The sequence below is a fragment of the Hippichthys cyanospilos genome, chromosome 12 (assembly GCF_059441005.1).
Source record: "Hippichthys cyanospilos isolate Australia breed blue-spotted pipefish chromosome 12, RoL_Hcya_1.0, whole genome shotgun sequence".
NCBI lineage: Eukaryota > Metazoa > Chordata > Actinopteri > Syngnathiformes > Syngnathidae > Hippichthys > Hippichthys cyanospilos.
Window position 1 is genome coordinate 9,922,845 of NC_142380.1, and position 25,760 is coordinate 9,948,604.

Consider the following 25,760-nt stretch of genomic DNA (forward strand, 5'->3'; position numbering starts at 1 on the left):
GTGATCGATTGCTTTAGTTGTAAGGTACTTTAGTACTGAAGTAATTGATTGTTAAAGTAATTTATTGAATAATAGTGGACACTTTAGTACTTATGTGTTTAAAGTAATGTATTACTTTTGACTTTTTACTCTTTAAAATAAAACATAAAATATGTCTTTGGTATTGATTGAATTTAGGAATGACGTATCCGATCAGTAAACTTGCTTAATATATTTTTGTCGGCAAGCTACAAATGCACCCAGTTCATAGAGCAAAGTACTGCAGTTACTGAACCGGCTTGGACTCCTGATACCGAACTGTTTTTGCATTTGCAAGCAGTCCCATTGCAGGGAATTCTGGGAAGGTGGCTAGCTCGGGCGGGGATTTAATTTTTTAAAACTTTTATTACGAAAAAATTTAGGGCAAGTAAGGGCTTGAATGGAAACAGCAAGGCAGCAGAATCGTAAACAACTTATAGAAATGCGGCGCGGTGGCTGTGCACCATACTCTACAGTATATGCTCACCAGTTGTGTGGACAGTATGTGTGTGAAGGAGATAAGGCAAAAATATTTATAAATATATACATGGGTTGATTCACCTAAAAAGTACCAGCGAACCCAAGTAATTTAACATTACGTAGTGTTCATCAATCATTTTGTTTAAATGATGTGTTTAGGTAAAAGAGTGTTGGTGTGTTTGTTTTTGTTCATGTGATTTCATTTGAAAGGTGCTTTACACATTTGGTATATGATGTCATATTTAAAATAGAGTCTCATCAAACTGTTCAGAGACTGATCATTGGTCTGAACATGAGCCCGTCTTACAGACACTCACACAAACGCCATTTAAGGTCTCAGGAGGGGGAGAGAGAGTGGTAGGAAGGGGGAGAATCAAATATAGACTCGAATGCTTTGCTGATGTTTGCTTAAGGAAGAGCTGCCCTCCCTCTCTAATTCATTAGTTCCACCTCCAATCAAAGTAAGAGCTCGGCCATGAATTCTATAACCGTGACGCTTGTGATTTTACAATGTTTGTTCAGGGTAATAACTCAGCTTTGTTAAGGTTGTGGGAGCAAATTTGATTTGAACATTTCAACAAATGCTACATGCTCGCTCATAAGGAAGGCTGGTACGCACAGATTATTGATAATAAAAGTAGACAAAAAGGCATCCTTGGACCAGAAGCACTATAAAATGATGTCATGCTGTGTCAGCACAGTCAGGATGGGATCTACAGTAATGCATAATTGATAAGTGCACGCATTGATTATAAATGATAAGTAGTATTGACAAGAGGTGTGAGGAGGAAAAGAAAATGTGTTGATGTGCATCTTAATGTATGTTTCTGTTTTCCCAAAGGATTGCAGAATGGGTTTGGGAAATGCAAACCTGTACAGGTCATTTGGCATCAAGTCTGTTTCCCTCTTGTAAGGGGATGTGTGTGTGTACACACACACACACACACACATTATTATATATATATATATATATATATATATATATATATATATATATATATATATATATATATATATATATATATATATATATATATATATATATATATATATAGTTGACAATAAAAAATACATTGCTACTAATTTAATAAAGCGAATGGTCATAATTTTTCAATATGATTGCATGGCTTGATCCTTTGGTAAACTGGAGCCATTTTGATTAAATGAGACGAAAGCGGTCATGACTAACTAGCCAGCGGCAACTTGTTTCCTCAGCTTTATGTCAGCTTGGATAAAGGGGAGGAAAACTATTTCCTTGCGTAGTAGCCAATGCACCTTTTTTTTCTCCTCAACTACAGATAGTCAGAGACCACGCTGTCTTTTTTTAACAAACAATATAATACTTTTTTTGTGGGGACAGATTTATAATGGTTATTATACATTACAATCTCAGCCTAGCGAAACTAATTTGTAGCATCAGCATATTTGCAAATTACCCCATTGTGCGACAAATACAGGCTATCCTACTGTAAATAAAACTATAATGGCAAAACAAAGAACAGCGGCAAACAGATTGACGGCACAGCTATATGGATTATAAAATGAATGTCATCTCGGAAGTATGACCATGTATCATCTCATTTCCCTTGAAAACACCATTGAGACAGCTACTGATTGACAATGTAACAGGTAGACACTTTCCACAAACCCTACTGATACTATAGATGTCTTTTTTCTGCAAAATATGACTGTGTGTGATTCTCTAGCGCTCTTTGATATCACATGTAATCATGCTATTACGTTCCCTTTCTGGGTACGCCGCTTGCTGGAGGGAGGCGGTCTACAGTAAATGCTCTTAATGTGTGAGGCTTCAGGATTCACGTGACCTTTAGTTGCTCAGCACCTCTCCTCCTCTGCTCCTTTTGTCATTGCGCTCATTTCATCCCGCTTTCACTCGACACAAACACACACGGGCACGCAAATGCAGCCACAATTACCGCGTGGCGTCCCTCTCTCATGTCACTGTTTGATGAGTTGCAAAGTGCATGGATGCGAGGGAGATGTTGTACAATGTGTGAAATTGTCTCTTTGTGGCACAAATGAGCTTGTAAACAGGCTTATATGCCCCTGTGTAGAAAATGTGATTACACCATGCCTTTTTGGAACAGTTATGAAAAAGATGCATGCAAAAGAGGTAATATGAAACTCTGACACAACAGAGGTAAAATGTGCCAAATCGGCAGTTGGCTGAGCTGTGTCTTATAGCTGATAAACCTAAAGGGTTCTTACTGAAATAATGCTGGGTTCTTTTCTGAACCAACTTGCTGGGTTCATAGTTTTTGTAAAAATGAAGGTCTGTAGCCACCAGTTTTCTTATGTTGGCGTAATATTGACTGGGGAAACGTTGTTTCTTATCGTTATAATCTAAGAAATGAAATCATTCTTTTTAACCACAGCTAAACTTGTAATCCATTGATTGGTAGGTTTTACTCATCAGGACTGGTTATTTGTTGATCCTTGCTGGTCATGAAAATTATCAACAATTTCTGTCTATAAATAACCCAGCATGGACTCAGTCTCTTTTGGACTCAGGGCTGGGATAGTCCTTACCTTATTTATGTCTTTACCCCATCTTTTACCCTGTTTGGTTACAATGGACCATACACTTGGATATGAATGTTTACAACCATGCCACTTATTTGCCATAGGGAGAAATAAAGCAACCGGTAGCCATCTTACATTGGCAATCGCTAATGAAATGAATGCAACCCTCCCTTTTTTTTTCAAACTATAAAGCTAAAGTCTGGAAGCTACAATTCACAATATTGGGATAATATACTCCAAATGGTCAATGCAAACAGTGAAGATCATTCACTGGAATAAATCATACTCTGATGCTATTTTCAATGGAAAAAAAAAGTGGCCAATAAGACTGGCAATGTACGATGGTTGACTTCTGGTTTTAGCCATCAAGGAGCAATTGTTTGTTCATTCACATATGTATGTGCTTTCAACCCAGCGACTTGAAGAGTGTGCTATTTAAAAGTTCCCCTAGATTGTAGCCATACTGTAATCTGCATAACAGAGAATGTTGACATGATGGCAATTGAGTGGCGAGAAGAAAGCGAGAAGCAGGCGTCTCTGCATATGGATGCTGATTAAATATTGATGATCAGCAGCATTAAAGGCTTGATTTGGACCTGAGTGGAAGTAGTGCAGCCATACACATTAAATGAATCTCCACCCGTGCACACAGGTGAAGAAGCAGGTTTTCATTATGCCTCCTGCTGGTCAAGACGCCGCCTTCCTTCCATCACTTGTCATTGTCACCTTTCTACATCTTCGCTCTACTTCCTGCTATCGCACCGAGATCTCAAACAGGATGCATGCTGCCCCCAAAATAGACTTCCATCATTTTGCCTTTGGGAAGCCCCGTGAGCCTAATACTAACAAACAAAGCAAAACAAATGTCCTCAAGTAAAAACAAATAAACCAAATCTCAAAATGTTTAATTATCAAAACGGTTATAGATTTTTTTGGTAATTGATTAGTTGTCAATTAATGTACTCATTTACACAGATTTAGACAGATTTCTAATAGTGAGGGAAATTGTTGAACTCTAGACAAATGGGCCCAAAAACAGCTGTGTTGCATTTCTATTTTTGTCCAGTATATGAGTTGGACCTCCACAGTAGTGCTAGCCAAAGACGTAAAAAATAAAGACTAGATAGAAAACCAGCGCCACTCAATAATTCTACTTTGTTGACATTGCACTAAAAAAAGACATATGCGCTGCCATGTCACCATAAACAACACCATTGGAATGAATTAAAACAGGCCTTTGCTCAAGTTCAAGATTAGTAATCACAAAAAATCCCACAGACACACTCTGAACTCCACCAACTTGTAGAACATCTTTCATGAAAAGTGCAAGCTGTTGAAGCTGTAGCTTCTGCTCCTTCCAAATGACAAAGCTACAGCAGTAGTTGCGGTTGACATTGGAAGAGCATCACTTCCAACTTTCCAACTCCAACTCTTGGCATCCTTAGCCAGTTTCAGTCTCGCCGAGCGACTTTCTGTCCCCTTTAAACCACCGGCAGCTGCGAGGCCCACCACATTGAATGCACCATTACAATTCTACAAAAGCTCCCACCTCAAGTGTTTCCCAACACAACAAAAGGCTTCCAGACGCACACAACCTCATCCGCGAAACATTGATCTGCTGCATTCAAGGCAGCGCCCCCCCCCCCCCCCCCCCCCCCAGTGCAAAAACAAACACTTTGCAAGACTGCCTTCACATGTTTGTTTTCTCTTTCACAGTTACGTTGCTGGACTCCATGTCAGCCTTGGCCGACCTGGGCTGGGAGGCTTATCCTAATGAGGGGGTGAGTATGCGCGGCACACACTCGCATCCTCTCACACAAACAAACATCAGCCTTTCTTGGTGCCGCCGCTCCATGTATAAGTTATGCGCGTCATGTTTTATTTTAAGGGAAGGGAGGCGGGACTTATCAAGAGCCGCAGTGCAGTGAGCTTGGGAGAGAGTTCTTCAGCTCTCCTTGCTAAATCAGGAGTCTTCAGGGGGAATTTACAAATTATTTCCGCTGCACTGAAAACTGTGGCGCTGAAGCCTCCATTTATTACGGCATTTTTTTTTAGGACAAGAGCAAAGGGGTAGGCGGCAGTGGTAAATTTTCTTATGTAAGAAGAAATGTATATATATATATATATATATATATATATATATATATATATATATATATATATGCGTGCAGGAGAGGTTGCATAACCCTCCTATTGCAGGTGAAGGCAAAATGCGAGTCACCTCACATCAGGGGTGAAGCGAGAGGACGTGGATTCAATATAGAAATAAGAGAGAGTGAATGGCAGTGATTAGATTCTATTCCGTTCCAACTTCCTCGTCGCTATTCAGCACGAGGCGGCTTGAATTGCAGGATGCCACACACGGTTTCATGGTTGCGAGCAGCAAAGAGGCAGCTGAAGTGAGTGCAGCTTAGAGGGCTTGTTTTCTCAAGCAAGTGAGGGTATCAAGTTCATGCACTTGAAATGCATTGATTGTGTGGCTATATTGTTTATGTTTGTGTATGTTTTCTTTCAAGGAGGTTCACATAGAAGAGCATAATTTGTTCCATCTGTGACTCGTTATGAACAAGTCGGCGTATTCTTGTATTGGCAATATGATTCGGTTTACGCTGGCTTCATGAAAGGCACGTTTGTTCTCATTTTACAATTACAAATTACTGACTGGAGAGTTAAAATGCATCTTTTTTGTATCTGCCTTTATCTAGCTTAGACATCATTTCCCTGAGTGAATACAGAGAGGAAATGACATAAGTGGATGAAAGTTTTCATCTTTACTTTTATGTAAACGTAGTTGATACTTCTTGTTCGTTTTGCTTTTGTCACTTGAAAGACAGTTTTATGAAGTTTTCAATGATGTTCCAATCAGCTACTGCTGTCAAGTGGTTTGGTATAAAATACCAAATTATTTGTTTGCAGAAAGATTACATTTGTCAATGGGGGGCAAACGCGCTACAAAGAGTAGAACGCTAGCAAAACAGGAAAGACTCAAAAAAAAAAGAACAAAACAACTGCAAAGAAAAAATGTGAACACGAATGAAATGCAATAAAACTTCCATTCTGATGCAGGTTGTGAAAAAAAAAAAAATCCACTTTGTAATTGAGGTATTTTAGCCAAGGATTGGCACTTTTCTGGAAGCACGATAACTAAGTTGTTTGTGCCACTTCAAGCTTGGACATGATGTCACAATCTGCGGGAAATTTCACCTCCTGAGTGTTTTTGTTCAATGTTTTTCCTTTAATCTAAATATCAAACATTTACTGTTCCTCTCTCACCAGGAAGTTGCTTTACTGTACCACATTTTTTTTACCACAGTAATTTAATTCACAGTACTTTAATACCATATTAAACAAATGCCTATGTAATGCAATGAAGATTTTTCCTTATATTCTAATGCAATGTATATTTTGTGTTCTAGTTCTAGATCTTGATCATAAAACTACTCCAGGAGTGCCTGATACTAGTCTCGGCTGCCATCGCGAGTACTCTTAAACAAGGCTGGGTATCGGCCCAAAGTATCGGTTCTTGTCCGCTTTTAATTGTGGTCTGTAAACAGAAGGATAACAACACAAACTGATTTTCTCGTGGTTCTGAGGTCATGAATCATTTTGGTTTGTATTCACATTTGTAAAAAAAAAAAAAAAAAACAAATCCAGTGATGAAAGCTAGAACTCTATCTGTATCTCTATACATTAGTGTATTGTTTGTAGAACTGGTCAGTGAATGTCAAAATATAACAAGTTGTTGGAGAACAGAGCGGAAGATGGTGTGGTTGCAAGTAAGTCTTGTGTTTCATATAATGGGTATTTATCAAGTTGACCTTTGATCTTTTAAAACCTTGAAGATTGGTTTCAGCGAGAGCCATTCCCAACCAATCTGAGACCACTGTCTACCTGAATTAGTCCAAAAACCACACTTGACCCCCGCGGGTCAAATTTAATCCCAGCCGTGCGGGGCCGGATGTGGCCGAGACGAAGCGGAGCGACCCATTTCTGTCACCGAGCTGGGGGGCGCGCGTCGTGAGGGACACAAAACAGATATGTCATAATGATGTTTGAAAATGAGAGGCCCCATAACATCTCTCCACTGCCGGAGGCTCTTCACTCCTCTCTAATTTTGCTAGCCCTAAACTAAGCCAGAGCTCAATTCCAAACTTTGGGAGCCAATTATGTGCTCGAAGGTGTACACATCAGATGATTGCAGCAGCAGGGATATTATGGGGAGCCAGTGAATGGTTGAACTTCGACCCCGCTCTGACATCTCTGCTTCACTTCAAAGCAATCAAGAGAGCTCTGTGATGATTGGCTGCCTTGATTGGGCTCAGGGAGAAGGGAGTCGGCCCCTTCCTAAATGTCAATTAGTGTTCAGGCTGAACTCGTGCTTCACCTCTGTGCGTGTGCAAATGTGTTGACTACCGAGCAGGGTGATTATTGTTTTGGATTTGTCCGTTATAGCTGGTTTTCATTTTGTTGACATTTTTTTGTGTTTTAAATTTGGTTTGGTTTTGATATTTGGTTTGTTAATACTTTAGTTTTTACATTTTTAGAAAATGTTTGATTTTAGTTTTATATTTAAGTGTTTTAGGATTAGTTTTTAATACTATTATTAGCAGGAGTGGGCAAAACACGATATGATTCGGTTTTTGTTACGTGAGCTGTGATGTCATTAGACAGTGTTTACATTTGACAGTGGAATCAATCAATTTAGTTAAATTAAGTTTGATTTGATGATGGAACTACGTTTTTTTATTTACATTCATTTGGATGGATCTGTTCTGGAAAATAAATAATGATCAATATTTGTCCACAGGAAAATGTCCTCTTTTGGGATCATAGTAGAGATGTGTTCACAAAAAGAAATCATTAACTTGACAGGTAACGCGCATGGCACATGACGAGTTGGATCGAACCATTCTCGTATGGATCCAATGATTACTTTTAAAGGATTTTTGCATGTTTGTTTGTTTTCTTGAAACGCTCAAGTACCCCCTGCGGTTTAGGAACCCCAGGGGTACTAGTACCCCCATTTGAGCACCAGTGTTCTAAACGTTTCTATGAAAGTGCAGACCTAATGAATATTATGAGCAATAAACTCTAATGATGATTTATGATGTAATGATAATGAACAAACGTCATTTGAGATCAACTCCATTTTAATTTTTTTGTGAGTTTTGATTAATTCTAACAATCCTGCCCTAAAGGGCCTTGACAAATATTTCCCAGTCACGCAAATTGTCTTTCAAATAGCAAGTGTATTATTATCTAGGCAGCGAAAGGAGCGCAGGTTGTTTTCCTGTCCATAAACACACCTGTGCTCCACGGCAAGTAAAAGTGATGATGAACAGAGGCGCCAACTGGGGAAATAAGTTGCTGTCTTGGAAGTGGCAGTAATCCAGCCACTCCAAACTCTGCGTACAAAGAAATAAACACAGACATTATAAAGCCCTCTTTATCCCTCAATGACTATTCCCATAAATGCTTTAATCACTACTCCCAGGGGAGTGTTGTGTGCATGTGTGTGTGTCCGTCCTGTGATGTCCGACTGGACTCAGCGCTGCACAGATGGGTCTATTTAGCTGCCAAGCGCGCCTGTAATTTACCAACATTTATTCCCTCTCCCCCACCCCCCCAGTCTGTAGTTTTGCACTTCTAATTGGATCGAGTTAAGTTGATCGGGAGGACATTTTTTATCTACGTCGTCCTTCAGGAATCCAACCAGGACATTGCTCTAAACTTTCACTGACTTTCAGTTGGCTGCAGTAGCTTAACCCCCCCTCGCCTTCATACGCATGTGCTCTCATCCCTTGCCTCTGTTTCTCCGGTTGAAGTTGGGAGAAGATCCAGAAAGTGCTGGTTGTGCTCCAATTCATACACACTCGACATCTCAGTGGAGATTAAAAGCAGCTGAGTGCGAGGAGGTCTGCGTGAGAATTCGTGTCTTTATCTGTTTTGGTGCTCAAGAGTGAGGTGAACGGCGTCAAGGATTTTATTGCCGCCTTGTCGGAACGTCACATCACATTAACTTCTAGAAGTGGAGGGTTTCGTTTTGCGCCTTTAAAGTTGTTACTGGAATGGCTGCTTTTTTTTCCGCCTTGTTGGTTCTTTACTGAAAGCAACAATGTATTTTCCTCTAGATGTACCAATACTATGTCAAGACAGGTGAAAATTTATTCTGTCGGTCTCTGGATATTTAGAAAAAAAAGGAGTAATTATTAATTATATAAATGATCGATATTGTTTTTTGGAGTTGTCTATTGGAGTTGAAAAAAATCTGGCGCAGCACTGTTTTAAGTCTTTTATTTTTTTCCATCCCAAAATATTTTGCACTAGCTAAGGGTTCTTGGTTAAAAAAAGATGTCCTCAGGTGGTACATTATCACAACATTTTCCTCCTAGATGTATCCTACCATTTAGTGTTAAACAAATGCTTCAGCCTTTCATTTTCAGAAGCATTGATGAATTCAGTTGCATACAACTTTTAATTACTGTACAATAATTACCAGGGATGTGTCATATGTTCTCATACTACCTACTGTTGCTGACTATTTAAATAGTATCACTTGATCAAGATCTAGACCTTTCAAAATTAATCAATTAATCCACAAGCAATGGATTATCACATTAATTGACAATAATATTTGTGTAATTATGTAGAGGTATTATTTAACTTAAATATGTTGAATTCTGATTTCAGCCTTTAAGCAGTATTGTTTTTTCTCTCATTTCTGTAATATTTACTGAAAGCAGATTGGATTATCTCTTAAATTTAACTCGTTCAATCCCATAGACATTTACATGTGTTTGGGTACACCAGACATTCCATTCAATTCCAATTAATGACCTGAAAATATCTGACACTAAATGGCTGAAATATTTTTCATTTTTGAGCTTTGCAAACATCTGCTTTAACCAAACCAGTAAGAACATCAGTTTCAAATGATTTGGTGAAAGGTAGTTTGATTATTATTTTTTTTCTTTCCACTAAACAATACAAAATAAATATTAATTTGTTAATAAACAGGAATGGCGCAGTACCAATATTGTATCAGAATTGAAAAAAATGTACACTCCAATATAATACAAAGATTTTCAGCTAAATAGTCAGCTAAATTCAGCCCATTTTTATATAGTTGTTAGGCAATATATCATCATCACTGCGGAGGAGCTTGTGGATAAGGATGATGACATGAGTGCAGAACAAATACGGTGGTCTCCTCACGCCCCACAAACATTTCTTCCACTGTGCTTGCGCACGTGTGCGTCTTGGAGTGTGCGTCCAGTTGGTTTCCCTTCAATGGATCAGATATCGTTAAACACTGAAACCGCATTGGTTTATTTTTCTTGTCTTTAAGGAATCGAAATGTTCTTTCTGTGCATGCCGACTGTACGCGTGTGTGTGCGTGCGTGCGTGTAGATAGAAATGTTTTCCTGCTCATGCGAGAAGTGGTCTCAATTACTGCCTTAGTCACAAGTGGAAACAGATGGCAGCAAATGATGGGAGACAAAGTTGCTCTGTCTTACCTAGACACACAAACACACACGTTTGCACGATCCGTCCTCGATAAAAAAAAAAAAAAGTGCACTCGAAACAGCACACACACAAAGACAGTCTTCTAGTCATCTTTACACAGCTCATCACTCATACTCAGTCAGACTTAAAAACAGAACTTGTAGGTTGTGCTACACCGCATTTCATTGACTGTGAGCAACTTTTGGACTGAGTTCTCCTTTGTCTGTGGGATGAAACCATCTCGCAGCTGTGTGTTGATGCTGTCAAAAAAAAACGAAAAAAATCTTATTTCCCCTTTTTCACCTATCCTCCACTTACCTCAAGCAAGATTATGATTCTTTTATCTCTTTTTAATTTTTCCAACATCCAAACTTTTATTTTGCCTCTTTCCTATGCCTTAACTGCAAAATAATAAAATAGTATCAAAATGTCTCCAAGCAGCAAAGTAATCTGAATTTTAAAATCTCTCTTACGTTCAGTGGGAGGAGATCAGCGTGATGGATGAGCGGAACACTCCGATGCGGACGTACCAGGTGTGCAATGTCATGCAAGCCAATCAGAACAACTGGCTGCGGACACGCCACATCAGCCGGGAAGGAGCGCAGCGGGTTTACATCGAGATCAAATTCACCCTGCGAGACTGTAACAGCCTGCCCGGGGTCCCTGGTACCTGCAAAGAGGTTTGTGTCAACTCAAAACACACAAGCAGCAACATGTGAATTTTCAATCAGTGGCAAAAACACCTGCACACTCAGACGTGAGCCGAGCGAAGCGCGTGTTTTTTGTGAACAGGCTGGTTCCTCAGCATGCACTAAATGCAAATACAAACAAAACATTTTTCTTCTTTGCTCTAGTTCATGAGCTGGTAGACATGTACCTGTATGTACAGTATTAGTTATCAGTTTGGTAACACAAACCAAGTGTTTTCAATATTTAAAACTTTCCCAGATTGTAGTTTAATACTTAGGTCATCGACATTATGAAGAAACATGCATTAAAAAAAAAGTAAAATAATTAATGGAAGCAAAATGTTTTTTTTTTAATGTTGTTCTAACAGAAAAAAAGGCATAAAACATATTAAATAAATACACCATTTATATTTATTTTTAGATCTCTTATTACTAAAAACCTGGGAAAGCAAGAATATTTTTTTGAAAACACAGTAATTGTTAAAAAAAAAGACTTACCAGTTACCCTAATATAATCATCACAAATATTGGGAGACAAAATAATAAATATTATGTGCTAATGCCCTGAAAGAAAACATAGTTTTTTATGACAAAAGGCATTTATAGGTTATTTTTTATTTAGTTGTATTTATTTTTATTATTATTTTATCTCTAAAGGTTTAAACGTTCTCCAAATATTCACCAAATAATTCCAAGGTAACTTTATGTACACCAAATAACTCCAAAATAACTGTTTATGAACCATTTTTTGTTATTTACCTGTTAGTTCTTAGTTTTGTTTTGTTTTTGCTTGGTATTTCTTAGTATTGATTAAAAAATAACAGCAACTAACTTGGTACATCCATTATAAAGAAGTGAAAAACATTACTTGAGCCCCAATCAAGCTTCTCACTTCCGTTGTACTGTGCAAGGCAAACGGCGGACACACCAAACTGGCTTTCTAACATTACCAGACTTCTCTACATTTTGGAGTCTAAAGATGCCGTCCAATCAAGCATCTCGACATCTCGTCAAGCAAAAAACAAAAATCTGAAATTGTATCTTACTATTAAATCAATACCTCTTCAACAGTGTTAGCCAATATTGAATGGAGTCTGTTAATTTTTTTTTTTCTAATGCCGTGTTCAGTAAATGCATTTCAAGCCTCAAGCGTGACAGCCTGACCTCTGTTCAAGTGTTTGCCATTCTAAGTGGTAGGCGTGCTGAAGTCCTCCAGTACAAGTATTGTGTTCACTGCAACCTCCTGCGGCTGTTTTTTTGTTGTTGTTTTTTTGAAGAACAGAAAAAAACTTTTTTTTTTCTGCGCGGGATGAAATCAATAGCATAACAGCGCATTTGATTTGAAAAGGATTTGGACTCTTTCTCAGAGTCTGTCTTAAAAACTGTAGAAATGTGAGTGAAGTAATCAATGTAGTAATTAATGTGAATAAAATGCGTGATGAAAACATCCTGACATTTACATAGTTAAACAAATGTACCTTTAAGCATGCGCTCAGCTGGATCAACTAATTAGATAATTGAGGATGTCTGACCTTTACGTAACATTTCTTTCAATTAGATTCTGTTGGTTTGCATCCCTTTGGCGGATTACACAGAAATAAAATCGCACAGTCGAAACAAATCATTTGGTGTACACTTCCCATGCACATCATCAGGCACAACTGAAATAAACAAAAGCTTGCCTGCCTTCAAAAGTGCAAGTACAATATTAATTGAACAATACGTGTGTTTGTTATTCTATTGTATTAGAGGAGTTTGATTATGCAGACATGATATTGTGGGCACTGAGTTGAGTGTGTGACTTGGCTTACTGCAGCAGTGAAAAAAAAAAGGACATTTTCAACATTTACCCCATTTATCTTTCCAATTTCAAAGACTAAGGAAACAATGCCTCAGAGACTCTCTCTGGAACTCCTTGTATATTTTTAATTCCTGATATATATTTTTCACAGGGCCCCATTCGCTCATATCAGTGATTTTACTGCTCCTCTGTATTCACTTCACTCCACTCTTTCTGTCTCAGGCACTCAGTCACTGACATAACATTTCGAGAATGAGTAGTGGTGAGATGATGAGATTGCGCAGAGCAGCAGCGTTTTCAAAGCGCTGCACATAGTTTGCGACTAGTTATCGAGACAGATGGACTGACGTGAGAGGAGAGGATGGCAAGCTTGTTAAAATTTTTCTTCGGGTGGGCTGCTGCATGCCCAAGTGTTCTCACAATCTATTACATGAGTAGAAGTTTATGTAAAATCTTTTTTTTTTTCCCGTAGACATTCAACATGTACTACTATGAGTCTAACAATGCCAACCTGTGGTTCATCAAGGAAAGCCAATATGTCAAGATTGATACTATTGCTGCAGATGAAAGCTTTACCCAGGTAAGGACATGCACAGAATAACATATGATTAAAATGATCAAATAAAAACAATGATATTAAAACAATACAAATATTAAAACATGCTCAGTTTTGATGGATTGATTTTGATTTATTTTCCAATAAAGTCTTCCATCGCTTTATCATGGATTATTTTATGAAAATGTTTGTATTGTTCTATTGTTGAAATCCCCACGATATCATGAATACGTGTAATTTTTAAAAACTATTCTTATTTTTGTTTACAGATTGATTAACCAGGCAGCTGAAATTAGGTCTTTTAAATCATAAAAAAATCAGCACATTTTTTTTTTTATTATTTAAATGATGATGTTGGAATCAACAACCCCGATGGCCCAAATAAAGGCCATTTTTTTTTTTTTACACTTTTTCTCGAAGTTTAACTTATAGTAGTTACTCAAGGACTACGCCAACAACCAATAATGGCTCAGAGCTGTGATTGCTCATTACCTGAGCCTTGAAATTGATGTAAATTTCATTCGATAGCAGGTGGAAAAAATTGGTTTAAAGGTAATAATTGTGCATGAAGTACAATTTACTTATCAAATTAATTTAATAGTCATTTAAACATTGGACAAACAGTTGAACGGTGAGCACTCAAGCAGAAGCTGTTGTCAGCCACGGCTTACACCCGGACACTCACACACAGGATCGCTACCTCATTCGGCCCCACCTCTTAAATATTCCATAGCCAACTCACGTACGTTGTTCAAATACATTGAAAATGGGTTTAAAAGATTTGTGTCATTGGCTTTACCCATATTTAAAGTATTTGAGAGGGTTAAAGCTCTGTTTGACACTATATTGCGGATTTTCACATTTGCAGGTCTGGAATGTATCCCTTGCAATGAATGAGGTTCACTCAATGTTTATTATTGTTAGAATTTGCAGTGAGGTGAACTGCAGCTCACCATACTGACATCTCAGTGTTTCTGTCAGTTTATTTGATTGCTAAATCCGATGTATAGATGTGTTTTTGTAATGCAATGCACAATCCCTCCTTTGTATAGGTGGATGTTGGCGACCGCGTGATGAAGCTGAACACGGAAGTGCGCGACATCAGCAACCTGAGTAAAAAAGGCTTCTACCTGGCCTTCCAGGACCTGGGCGCTTGCATCGCTCTGGTTTCTGTCAGGGTCTTCTACAAGAAGTGTCCACTCACTGTGCTTAATTTGGCCCAGTTCCCTGACACCATAACAGGGGGAGACACGGCCCTGGTGGAGGTGCACGGAGCGTGCGTGAATGCCTCCGAGGAGTTTGAGGTTCCAAAGATGTACTGCAGCGCAGACGGAGGCTGGCTGGTTCCTATCGGGAGGTGTGTGTGTAAACCAGGCTTCGAGGAGAACAAGGACATCTGCCAACGTGAGTGGACTGTGTGTGTCTGGAGTGTGTGTGTGTGTGTGTTCTGCCTCTCTACTACATTGGGAAGGAATGATGCTATATTTTGGTAACCGGTGCAATTAGTGTGCATATTTGTGTGAGCCTCCCTCAACAATGCTAGGACAGAACTGTGGGAGATGCTTGGAGGCATCTTCTTCTCTATTTAAGAGGTTGTGTGTGTTTGTCCAGCTTGAATATCTCATTTTCCCTGCTGAGTTGAGGAGAGCACAGTTGGAGAATGTGTTTGAGAAAGTGTTTACTGGTGCGTGTGTGTTTGTGTCGAAAGAGGAAAAGGTATGCCTGAGGAAGACGGTTATTGAGTCGTAAAACTCCACAGATGGCATGTGCAATGTGCGCTGTGTTTGTACGCCTGCTTTGCCTGCATGTATTTGGGGAGAGTAAGCTCTATTAGATCGACGCCTTCCCACCGTGTCCCCGCAGGCTCACTTTCCTCCAGGAAAGAAAAACAAAATCGTAGAAATTCATCCTCGCAAACTTGCAATCCGAGCACATAATGCAATCTCAGTTGTTTTGGAGAAGCGGGCGCCAAGACGCCCCGAAACCTTGGCAGCGGGGCCTTAGAGACAAGTGAATAAGTACAGGCTGTACACTGCAGCCTTCACACTGGTAATGTGCACAGATTGTGTCGGAACTCTGGCTGCATCTCAATCGCAGTTGAGCTTCGCGTCTGTCTGCCGCTTGTTTTATGATGGCTGATTTCAGGGATTTCACTTCCCACTCTGACGTCACTTTCCCTATGTTAAAATGTACACTCTATATTGGCAGTCGTCGCTTTAGGATCAACACAGCATAGGCGTGTTTGACTTTAGGCCGCCTCCCTCACCAAAACACATAATACAGGTACATTATATCATGTATCTGTCTATTTGCCTGTCTATAGTACATGTGTATAGTGTGTGTGTATAGTACACCTGTTTATCCATCTGTCTGTAGTATAGAGGGTTTGTATAATCCATGATACCTTGGGTGCCTGAAGCAACACACACACACACACACACACACATGCATGATTTCTGAATCCATTTGAATCAGGGTGCTTTTACTGAATTGGAAAAAAAAAGACAAAATGCAATTTGATTTGGGTTGCCCCCCCCTCCCGCAAAAAAAAAAAAAAAGAAAACAAATGAAAAACCCTTTGAGCGGTTGAAAATAAATATATATTTATATTTGACGATGTTATGGCCCTTTCAAAGTCATGGGTGATAAGGCTATTGAAAAATCTCTGGACACCCAGTACAAAAGTATTTAAAAAAAATAGGTAAATAAAGTTAAAAAAAAGCATTTGTTCAGACAGACTTAACTAACTGACCACGAACTTTGACCAGAATATTACACATAATTAAATGAGGTGTTGGTAAACTGAAATTTAGCTTAAATGAGGTCAATGTTCTTTTCTTTCTATGGCGTCTCTAAAGACAAATCCATGTAGCAAAGCGGTTGACCCGAATGATCCCTATGACCTCATGGGCTTCCTTGCCATGTTTTAGTAGACTGCAGAGAATATAACAAGCAACCTGCCACATTTAACAAGCTAGATTTAACTCAATAATAGTGCACTTGTGTATATGAGTGTGGGTGTGTTGCTGCAGTGAGGGGTTTCAGATAGACAAAGGTCAAAGAACATGAATCATATGACCTTTGTGTTGTGTAATAACGTCTGGTGAGTCGCTTACTGCTTGACAGGCATCCATTGTTGGCCTTAATTCCTTTTTCCTTTCAATTTTGGTTGGACTTCAAGTTAAAGCATATTTCCCCGCGCAGTGATTATTCTCGGAACAATCAAGGGGTACTTGCCAAACAATTTTAATTCCTTTGTTATGATTAGAAGCATATCGGTGGCAGATTTTCCGTCACCACCTACTCGGTCTTAGCAAATGTATTTGGGGCAAATTAGACATTTTTTTGCGGATGCATTCACCAGCCAACACATTATGACCAGCTGGACAATCTAATAAGATCCAATTCAAGAGACTGAAAAAAAGCGCCAAATAATAAGGCTTTGTTTCAATTGTGTGTGTTGGCAGCTTAAATCATGAAGTGATTTCAAATAATATTTGTGGACTTCTATTACATCACGCAATTAATTTGGGTGAGCCAAGATGTTCTGTTCGTTTTTTAACAAGATTAGGCAGCATTTTTTTACCCAACTTTCTCATCTTTGGTCCAAATCGGAGAACAATCCACTTAAGCAGTAGGTAGTTGCGGAATAAATATTTACATTTGTTTGGTAATTTTCATCTTGTTGAGTGTGTAAACGGATGCTGTAAAAATTGGAAACAGAAAAATCAATCGATAACAAAATCTTTTTGAAATATTGTTTGTTTATTACAACTGCTAAATGAATCATGTTGATTGGTGAAAGTCAATATTGTGATAATTGAAGTGTTAACAGGTAAATATGCCCAACCTATAACAATGCTCATATATTTTGCCGTGTACATTTTGTGCTTGCACTTAATACCTAGAGTGGGAGCTTGACCATTGTGCATTTACGACTCCATCTTTCATACAATGCATATGTGGTTCAGTGGAAAATCTAACATTTTTGGGTGAAAGGGGAAAATCTCAGTTTATATTTACTCAAAGCATGTTATTTTCTCTCTTAAATTACTGTCAATTTAGAAACACTTCTCAAGAGTACACACCAAATGATTCATTACAAACCATATGTCCTTATTTCACAATTACTATTTTCTACATTATAGTACACGATGAATACTCGCAGAAATATGTGATTAACCGATTGAAAATGACATGCACACACAAAATGAAACTTCCTTTTGGTCGGAAAAGAGATAAAAAGGATTTTTTTAGACAGAATGTACTTACTCATTCATTTTGAGCACCGCATCTGCATCCGTGCTGCATTTAAAAACGACATAAGAGCCCGTATATAAATGTTAGCCAGCGCGTTACGCTTTAATGTGTCCCACTGAGAGGCGGCCAGGCTCTGCCGCATCCCTTTACACCTGTACGATGGCTCTAAACAAAATGTTCCTGCCCTGACACATTCTAAAGGTCCTCCACTGGGAAAACACATGCTGCTAATGCATTTAAATCACACTCTCGCGCTTGCCTTCACACAAAGAGTTGGGGGAGGAAATGGACGGGCATTTGTGACTCGCATTGTGCAGGTGAACAAGTCGTGTAATGGCCACTTTGAATTCCTTCTCTCTTGTTCCTTGTTGCCCCTTGGCTGCTCTGACACGTTCATTGTTTTACCTGTGCTAATGTTCAGTGTGAATCTCCTCCTTTTTGCCCCCTTGAGCTGCCTCATTTTGTCTCAATGTTTGTCTCTGCCTCCCAGCCGCTCTCCCCCTCAGCATCTCTCTTTGTGTCCCCGTCCCTTTCTCTCGTACTCTCTCGGTGTGAGGCGCTAATGGAATCATTACTAGCCTTTCTGTGTTAGACAAACAGCAGACACCTCCAATTACTGCCCCTTTTTTCCCTCCAATCTCCCCCCCTCTATGCTATGTCTAACCTCGCTTTGGTGTCTCTATAATAGGCCTTTTCTTTCCTCATTGTCCTCACACATTTCTTATGAAATTGTCTTTTTTTAGCCACCATGCCACCTTTTCAAACTTGGACAGAGGTCTCACACAGCCTTATTCCTCACCAGTGAACATATAGCGAGGGTCATTCCCCAAATTTTAACTTTTTCACCCATAAGCTAAACATGGCTTATGACCCAAAATAAACACAAGTTGAAACACCGCATAGCATTACAGATGCAATAATACTAGGAGTGTAGCAGCAACATATGCATTGTAAAAATGAACTTTAGAATTTTGGGTTAGTCACATTTCTTCAGCATGGTCCTGCTCACTGAAACTATGTTAATCTTGGTTTGCATCATAGCCACAAATTCGTATTTGAGTGGAAGAGATTGATATTTTTGTGCCTTGAAATACGAGTGACCAAAAGCACATATGGTGCGGCAACACATGTAAGAAAAGAATCTCAGAATACTCGCTGGCATGTATACGTTGTCCTAAATAAAACATGGCTTATCAGTACCATATCGTTAAGTGCTACTTTCCCTTAAAAAAAAAAAAAAAAAGTCAAACCTTTTTTTGTGTTGCTGTTTCTTTTTGGTGGGTGGGTGGAGCATTAATGACATCAATTCATTTCAGTGGGGGAAAATGGTTTTAGTGTTTTTAAACTGGTCGTGGAAGAAATTAACTCATCTCAAGGCACCATTGTACTGATCCAATTGCTTCAATGTGTGCTGATTTTATCTAAAAAATGTGAACTGTTAATATTTTACCATGAAGCTTTCTGAAAAATTAATTAGCAGTGAAAACACTTTTGATGAGTTAAGGAGAAGATACGAATAGAAAGTTGTTTCAGTAGTTTACAGTAATATCATGCCTCAGACCCCAGCAGCCGCATAGATGGTTAGAGGAAATCTAAAATGGGAAAGGGGAGTTAAAGTTGAGTAGCAGAGAGTAAAAAGAGAAGCAAGGCATCCCGCTGTGTCAAGTCGCCAGTTGCAACTCTGAAATTCACTCTTTTATAATTATGACCATGCATGACTGCTTCTACTGTTACTACCACATATGTTTTTACTTTGAAATTCTGCACCTTAACGTTGTCACACCCTGAAAGAGCCAATACAGAAAGACAAGACAGACAGAAAGCTAACTTAGCTAACTACGAACTAGCAATCGGCTAGCTATTAGCTAGTATCTACTAGCTATGTAGTCTGTTTGTCTGTCTCGCTAGCCAGGACAGGACAATAAGAAAGAAGGAGACAGGCAGATCTGCCTAGCCAGGACAGGACAAAACGGACGGACGGACGGACGGACGGACGGATGGATGGATGGATAGATAGATAGATAGATAGATAGATAGATAGATAGATAGATAGATAGATAGATAGATAGATAGATAGATAGATAGATAGATAGATAGATAGATAGATAGATAGAGATTTGTATCACTGTTATGTCACTTGCACGTGTGCCGCCTGTGAAAAAAGGCGTGCATGCTAAAACACCACTGCGGCTCTATCACATGAAATCATATTGATGTGCTTTGTCACTTCATGGGGACTTACACAATGTCTCCCTTACTCCTACTCAACCATCATTTGCACGCTGCGGGAGGCCAGCACCTTTTTCAGACAAGCTTGTTTGTCTCTTATACAGTCGGCTCCCATCCGCCATTGCGCCCTCCATTCCTACTTTGCACTCTTTGGCCCTCTCTTGCTTTCTCCCAGCTGGCAGGGAGCATAGTAACATCTCTTCTCAAACCTCTTTAAGCCCAAGGGGTACACATTGAAGGGCAGGAATGTGTGTTTGCATGCGTGTTCTGTCCTCTTTTGTGTGTCTGACAGCACCAATTACTGCCTCCGATGGAGAAAAGAGAGTGGAGAAGGACAGACACCTGTCACCTCAACACAAGTCCTCACAAGACCTCCTCTGACTATTTTCCTCAGCATGCTGCAGTCCTAAAACTGCATGGCACTTCTTTTTGTTGAATAGACTACTCAATTTACCACCTTTCTCCATGTGCAATCGGCAGATGCTTGCTTCTGCAATAATGATGTAACAACCTAATTTACAGGAAGAAAGGACCATATTTCTTTGCAATGCATTCAGATTCCTTTTCGCATTTAAAAGACTGTACTGAAAGCAAATTTGTGTGAATGAGTATGGTGCTCAAAGCTCGGGCACGGCTGATTGCTCATGAACTAAATATACAGTACAGTGCAGATCATTATATAGATATCCTGATTATTCGGGACCTAATAAAAAGGCACTAAGACCAAGAGCAGTGGGACCTCGGTCAAAGCTTAAACATTTGTCACCTGCAAAGCATGTATAATCTAACATATTAAACACAGTGAGGGGATAAAGTTTCATCTGGATCCACATCTTCTTATGAACCAAGGGAACAAAATGTTAGATGATCTTAAATAAGCACCGCAAATTACAATGTGATCTGATGAGATCTGACAGAAGTATAAGCATCTGAACATGTTAAATGGGATTTTCCATTTAAAATTGACTTTGCTGCCAAGTCCTGCACAATCTTGAATCTTAATTTGACATTAGACTTTCAGATCATGCATACGCACAGCAAACTTTTAACCTTAAACACTTCTTCAACAAACCCACGGTCCAGTGAAAAATAATTTGACACAATTTAACAGTTTACAAAAGTTATAAGAACATCATCATTTTGGGGCTATTGTTATTAGTATTATATTTTACCAGAACATGAATGAGTGATTTAACTTCTGAGCCTAGTGTTCCAAAAATAATTGTACTTTTAACTTTTGCTGTTTGCTCCTGAGTCCAAAATCTCCTCAAGTGACTGTCCGCTGTGTGACTTTTCCACGCATCTATATTTAATTGAGAAAAAAATAATTTAATATTTTGTTTTTAATAATGTATCACAAGTACTGCTATCTTAAAATGATAAAACCAAGTCCATAAATACATTTCTGGAATACAGAGTTTAATCAGGAGTCACTTTAAACATTCTTTAAATTTTCACTCACAAATTTAGCCGTTAATATATTTTTTCTAGTCTTGGTTGACCCGATCAATGAAATTACAGATCGGCTAATCAAACTGTCCGAATCCATCCTCATACTGAATATTTATGAGACATTCTCCCGTAATGTGGAAGAGCACATGCAGCTGTGTCGGGGCAAGTATAAGCATCTTGAGTTTAATGAACATATGGAACGAATGGCATAAAAACAACCATCTCTGCAGTTTGTTTGCCAACTGACTCCCAAACATCGCTTGCAACAGAAGGCTCCGATCGCTGCTTGGTGAAATTGCCCCGGGTAACAATAAGAGAGCCTGAGAGGTTCTGGGACACTCCTCGCTGTGTTCAGCATTTCGAGTGAAAATGTGGTAAATAAAAATGTAAAAAATCCAAACTATCCAATGTGTGACATGTAACACTTTTTGCTTAATGTATAATAACTATGATGGCGTTCCAAACACAGCGAGACTAATTATGACACCAATAATAAAAATAAAATGTTTTATAACACTGTTAGTTTAACCATTTCACTCCCATTGGGACAATATTCCCCATAGCTTTTAAAAAAATCGCAGTGGGTATAGGAATAGTAGCAATAAGATGAAATGGCAACCCAGCAGTTCGTTTACACACCTAACTGCAGATTCTAGTGGCATATAGCAACTTTTCCATACACATCAAGCAAGTGCTAGGCTGATTGTCAACAAGGTAGGTTGCTTTGTACAATTTGTCATGATTTAATGCTCCAGTACTGCGGATATATGTTGATAATTTGTGCTCTATATGTGAGTTACTATAGATTACACTGATTACTATGTATTTTAGCCGTTTGGTGATCATTTTCACTCACGTTTTTTGTACAAGTGCCATGTTCTATGGATTATACAGTCCCAGTGGGATGGGTGGAAAGGAAAGTGGGAATTTTCTAACTATATTTTCCAAGTATTCTAGACTTATAAACAATATATGCCATAAATTAAAAAAAAAATGTTAGTGAAAGGGTTAAACATGTATAAGCCGGTGAAGGGAGAGCACTACTTGAAGATACTGGTTCATGTGGGTGCTATCAAGGTTTCCCACATTCCCCAAAATGTTGCCAGAGGTTTGCCTGTACCCTACGATAAGAAAAAAAAGACATGAAAACTTCTTGGCAACCTTTCTGAAATCTCCAGCAACATTTTGGCAAACGTAAAAATACCTCTGCCACAATTTGCCAACATCCGTTCCTCAGTGGGATAATTGCTTAAAATTAGGTGGCCACAATCATAGCAGGACCTCCAATTTTGGTCAAAATAATTTTCAATGGAGACATCATCACTGTAATTTAAACATTTATAAGTTCCTTTGTCATCTTTCTTGACTCTAAAATCTCCATGGTTCCTCCTGGACACAATCTTTACCCACCCAGTTCGGAGTTTCATTGAAAGTGACGGATAAACCAACTGCTATGAAAACATAACCCCCTTGGCAGGGTAACCCATCTATTAAAGAGCTGGCCATGTGCAAAAGTCAGACAAACATCACTTTTACACGCCGTAAAGTCCACTTGGCTGCGGCTATGAGATCATAACTTTAGGGAGGCGACGCAAAGGTCTGCACAATGTCATTTACAGAAAAAGTTTAGGAAAAAATTGCCCATGCTGTGAGGGGAATTCAGCTTCCCGTTTGTGCAGTGACGGGCCGTGATCAAAGGGCTGCTTCTCAGCTGTTAGGACAATCAGACATTGGCTATGACCACAGAGCAGAAGGAAAAGAAAACTCTGTTTATCCACCTCTGTGAAAAAAAGCGACAAGCTAAAGGTTATAAGACATGGATTCGGTAAGGCTTTAATCAAGATAGGCCCTTAGATGCACAAGATGAAAGCTGGTGCACTTAAAAGGCTTGTGCACGTTCACACACACTCACACACACAAAATACATGTCATATCTCATAGGACGATTCCAGCCTCTGTTCACAATAAAACGTTTTAGCAAAGACAGATGTAGGGAAAGACTAATCTTCGCACCTGGATAAGAGATTGAGCTCATTTACAGGGGAAGCATGTGTGTGTATGTAAAACTCGGTGGGGAACCCGCTTCACTTCATTGCCTCTCCCACACACAACCTGAACTCTTGTCTCCACCCTGCTAGCCTTGTGTGTGTGTTTTTTTTTTTGTTTTTTTTGTTTGCTTGCTAAAGTGAGCAGTTGTGTGCTCACTGCGTATAGACGTTTGAAGGTCAATGCCCCGCCCCACACATTCCCTTTCCATGTCCACACACATGCTGTTCTTTGGTTTCTGTGCTCCCCTTCTGGTGGCAGCTCAGGGAGCTTGAGAGCATGAAGGTGAAAAGAGGCAGGCAACAAAAGGATTTAAACGGCAAGTCAAGAAGCTCTCGTGGGTATGCACTTGATGTAAGGTGTGTGCCTGTGTTTTTTTTTTTTTTTTAAACGCAACTTTGGGTATTACGTCCTTAAGCTGTTGACAAAAATGAAAGAACGATCACATAGTGTGAGGGGATTCACAACTACTTTTCACAAGTGGCCCATCACTGGTCTCAGACGTCACTGCTTGAATTGCTAGAAAAACAAGCTTCAACATGCTTCACAGTGGTACAGATGTAATAGCCAATCGAAGATGCAAATAATCTTTTACAATTAAAATAAGAAAAAAGTAAATATCTGTAAAACCAAGACAGCTTTATCGTAAGAAGGCCCACAGAGAGTAATGTGGATATTCTGGCGAATTATTGGTGCGCTGCTGAAATGTACACTATTCAGGACCTGCTCAGAAATCATAAATGCTGTACATCCCGGTAAAGCTGCAAATAACACTTATTTTCATTAACAATTAATCTGTTGGTTATTTGATTGATTAATTCACGAATCATATTTAGTCAAATGTTTTAGTTCATTTCCAAATCACATTTGAAAAATAAATATATTTTTTCCCGATTGACCACAATATATGCAATCAAATATATTCATCATTTTGATTCATGAATTATTACTACAGCTTTGATTGGTTACATGTCTGAAAATATGTAAAAATGTTGATGACTGTTGTCCTACTAGCAAACACATTTATTTACATTTCTATTTGATTCAGCACAAAGATAATCAGTCCAGTTTCACAGGGATAACAGAAATTGGATACTAAAAAGTGAGAAGCCAAAATTTGGCCATTTGGACAATTTTAAAGTCAAAGTGTATGTAAACAACTCACCGATTATCAAACAAAAGTTTGACCAAAATAATGATGTATAAACGTCCCTTTACATTACATACTTGATGTTACTGATGTTACTGAATATGTCACCAAGTCACAAAGTACCTGAAAAAGTGACAATGATATAATACATAACAAAAATCAACACCACTTAATTATATTACATTCTCTCAATACAAAATAACACCGTCACAAATATTACTTATAATGGCAACAAAGTATGGTGGGAAAGTCTCCCTCCACTAAGTAGTGCAGTGGAATTGGTTTGAATGGGTTTCAAAATAAAGAGCAAGACAGGACGGAAGCACAGCATTAAGAAGCCTCATTACTGCTGTTTGAACAGCATTTGATAAATCTGCCTTGTTACGTGTAAAATGCCCTAGGCCATTTTGACCCTTTTAGTTCTTTTTACCTTTTTATCTTCTCATACCTGTTCCGATGAACACTGATCAAGATCTTATAAGTACATTCAATAGTAATTATGTTTTTGATTAAAAAAATGTGCTTTTAGAGGTGATGCACGCTATTTTGGATTGATACACTAATAAAGGTAAATCGCCTACCTACGTATACTAAAATAGTTGTGAACTCAAGTGGAGTTTAGCTTTGTTACATCGGATATTCAAAATTCAAAATAAACCATAGAGCCTAATCACATTGGTGGTTCGCATACAGGAGCTGCAGAGCCTTCCCACTTTGTGCACATTTTGTTTGAAGCTGTTATAAATAGGAGAAAAGCAAAACTGGATTCTCCAGTGACCAGTATGAGGCCACTGGGATCATAGATGTTACTTTCACAGCATGCATGACGTCACTCACTTTTGTAACAAGCTGAGTCTCACAGCAAACGCAGCTTTCTAAAAGCTGAAAGTTTGCCCATTGGCAAGTAACACACATACAGAAAGATTGGTTCAATTCTCCAGTCCCATTTAGTCATTTCTCTCACTTCACTTTACTTTCTAGTGTTGACTCTCATCCCTCTCAGTCTCCATATCTACCCCGGGACGCATT

The 25,760-nt window shown here is 38.9% G+C and overlaps 1 protein-coding gene across 1 annotated transcript in view; it reads left to right on the forward strand.

The window, feature by feature from the left end:
• LOC148414789 (ephrin type-A receptor 3-like) overlaps positions 1–25,760 on the forward strand; it is a 109,517-nt gene that overhangs the window by 15,823 nt on the left and 67,934 nt on the right. The window contains exons 2-5 of the mRNA XM_088428800.1: positions 4,759–4,823; positions 11,028–11,228; positions 13,511–13,618; positions 14,647–14,998. Coding sequence (XP_088284926.1) covers positions 4,759–4,823; positions 11,028–11,228; positions 13,511–13,618; positions 14,647–14,998 — 726 coding nt within the window. The remainder of the gene's footprint in view (positions 1–4,758; positions 4,824–11,027; positions 11,229–13,510; positions 13,619–14,646; positions 14,999–25,760) is intronic.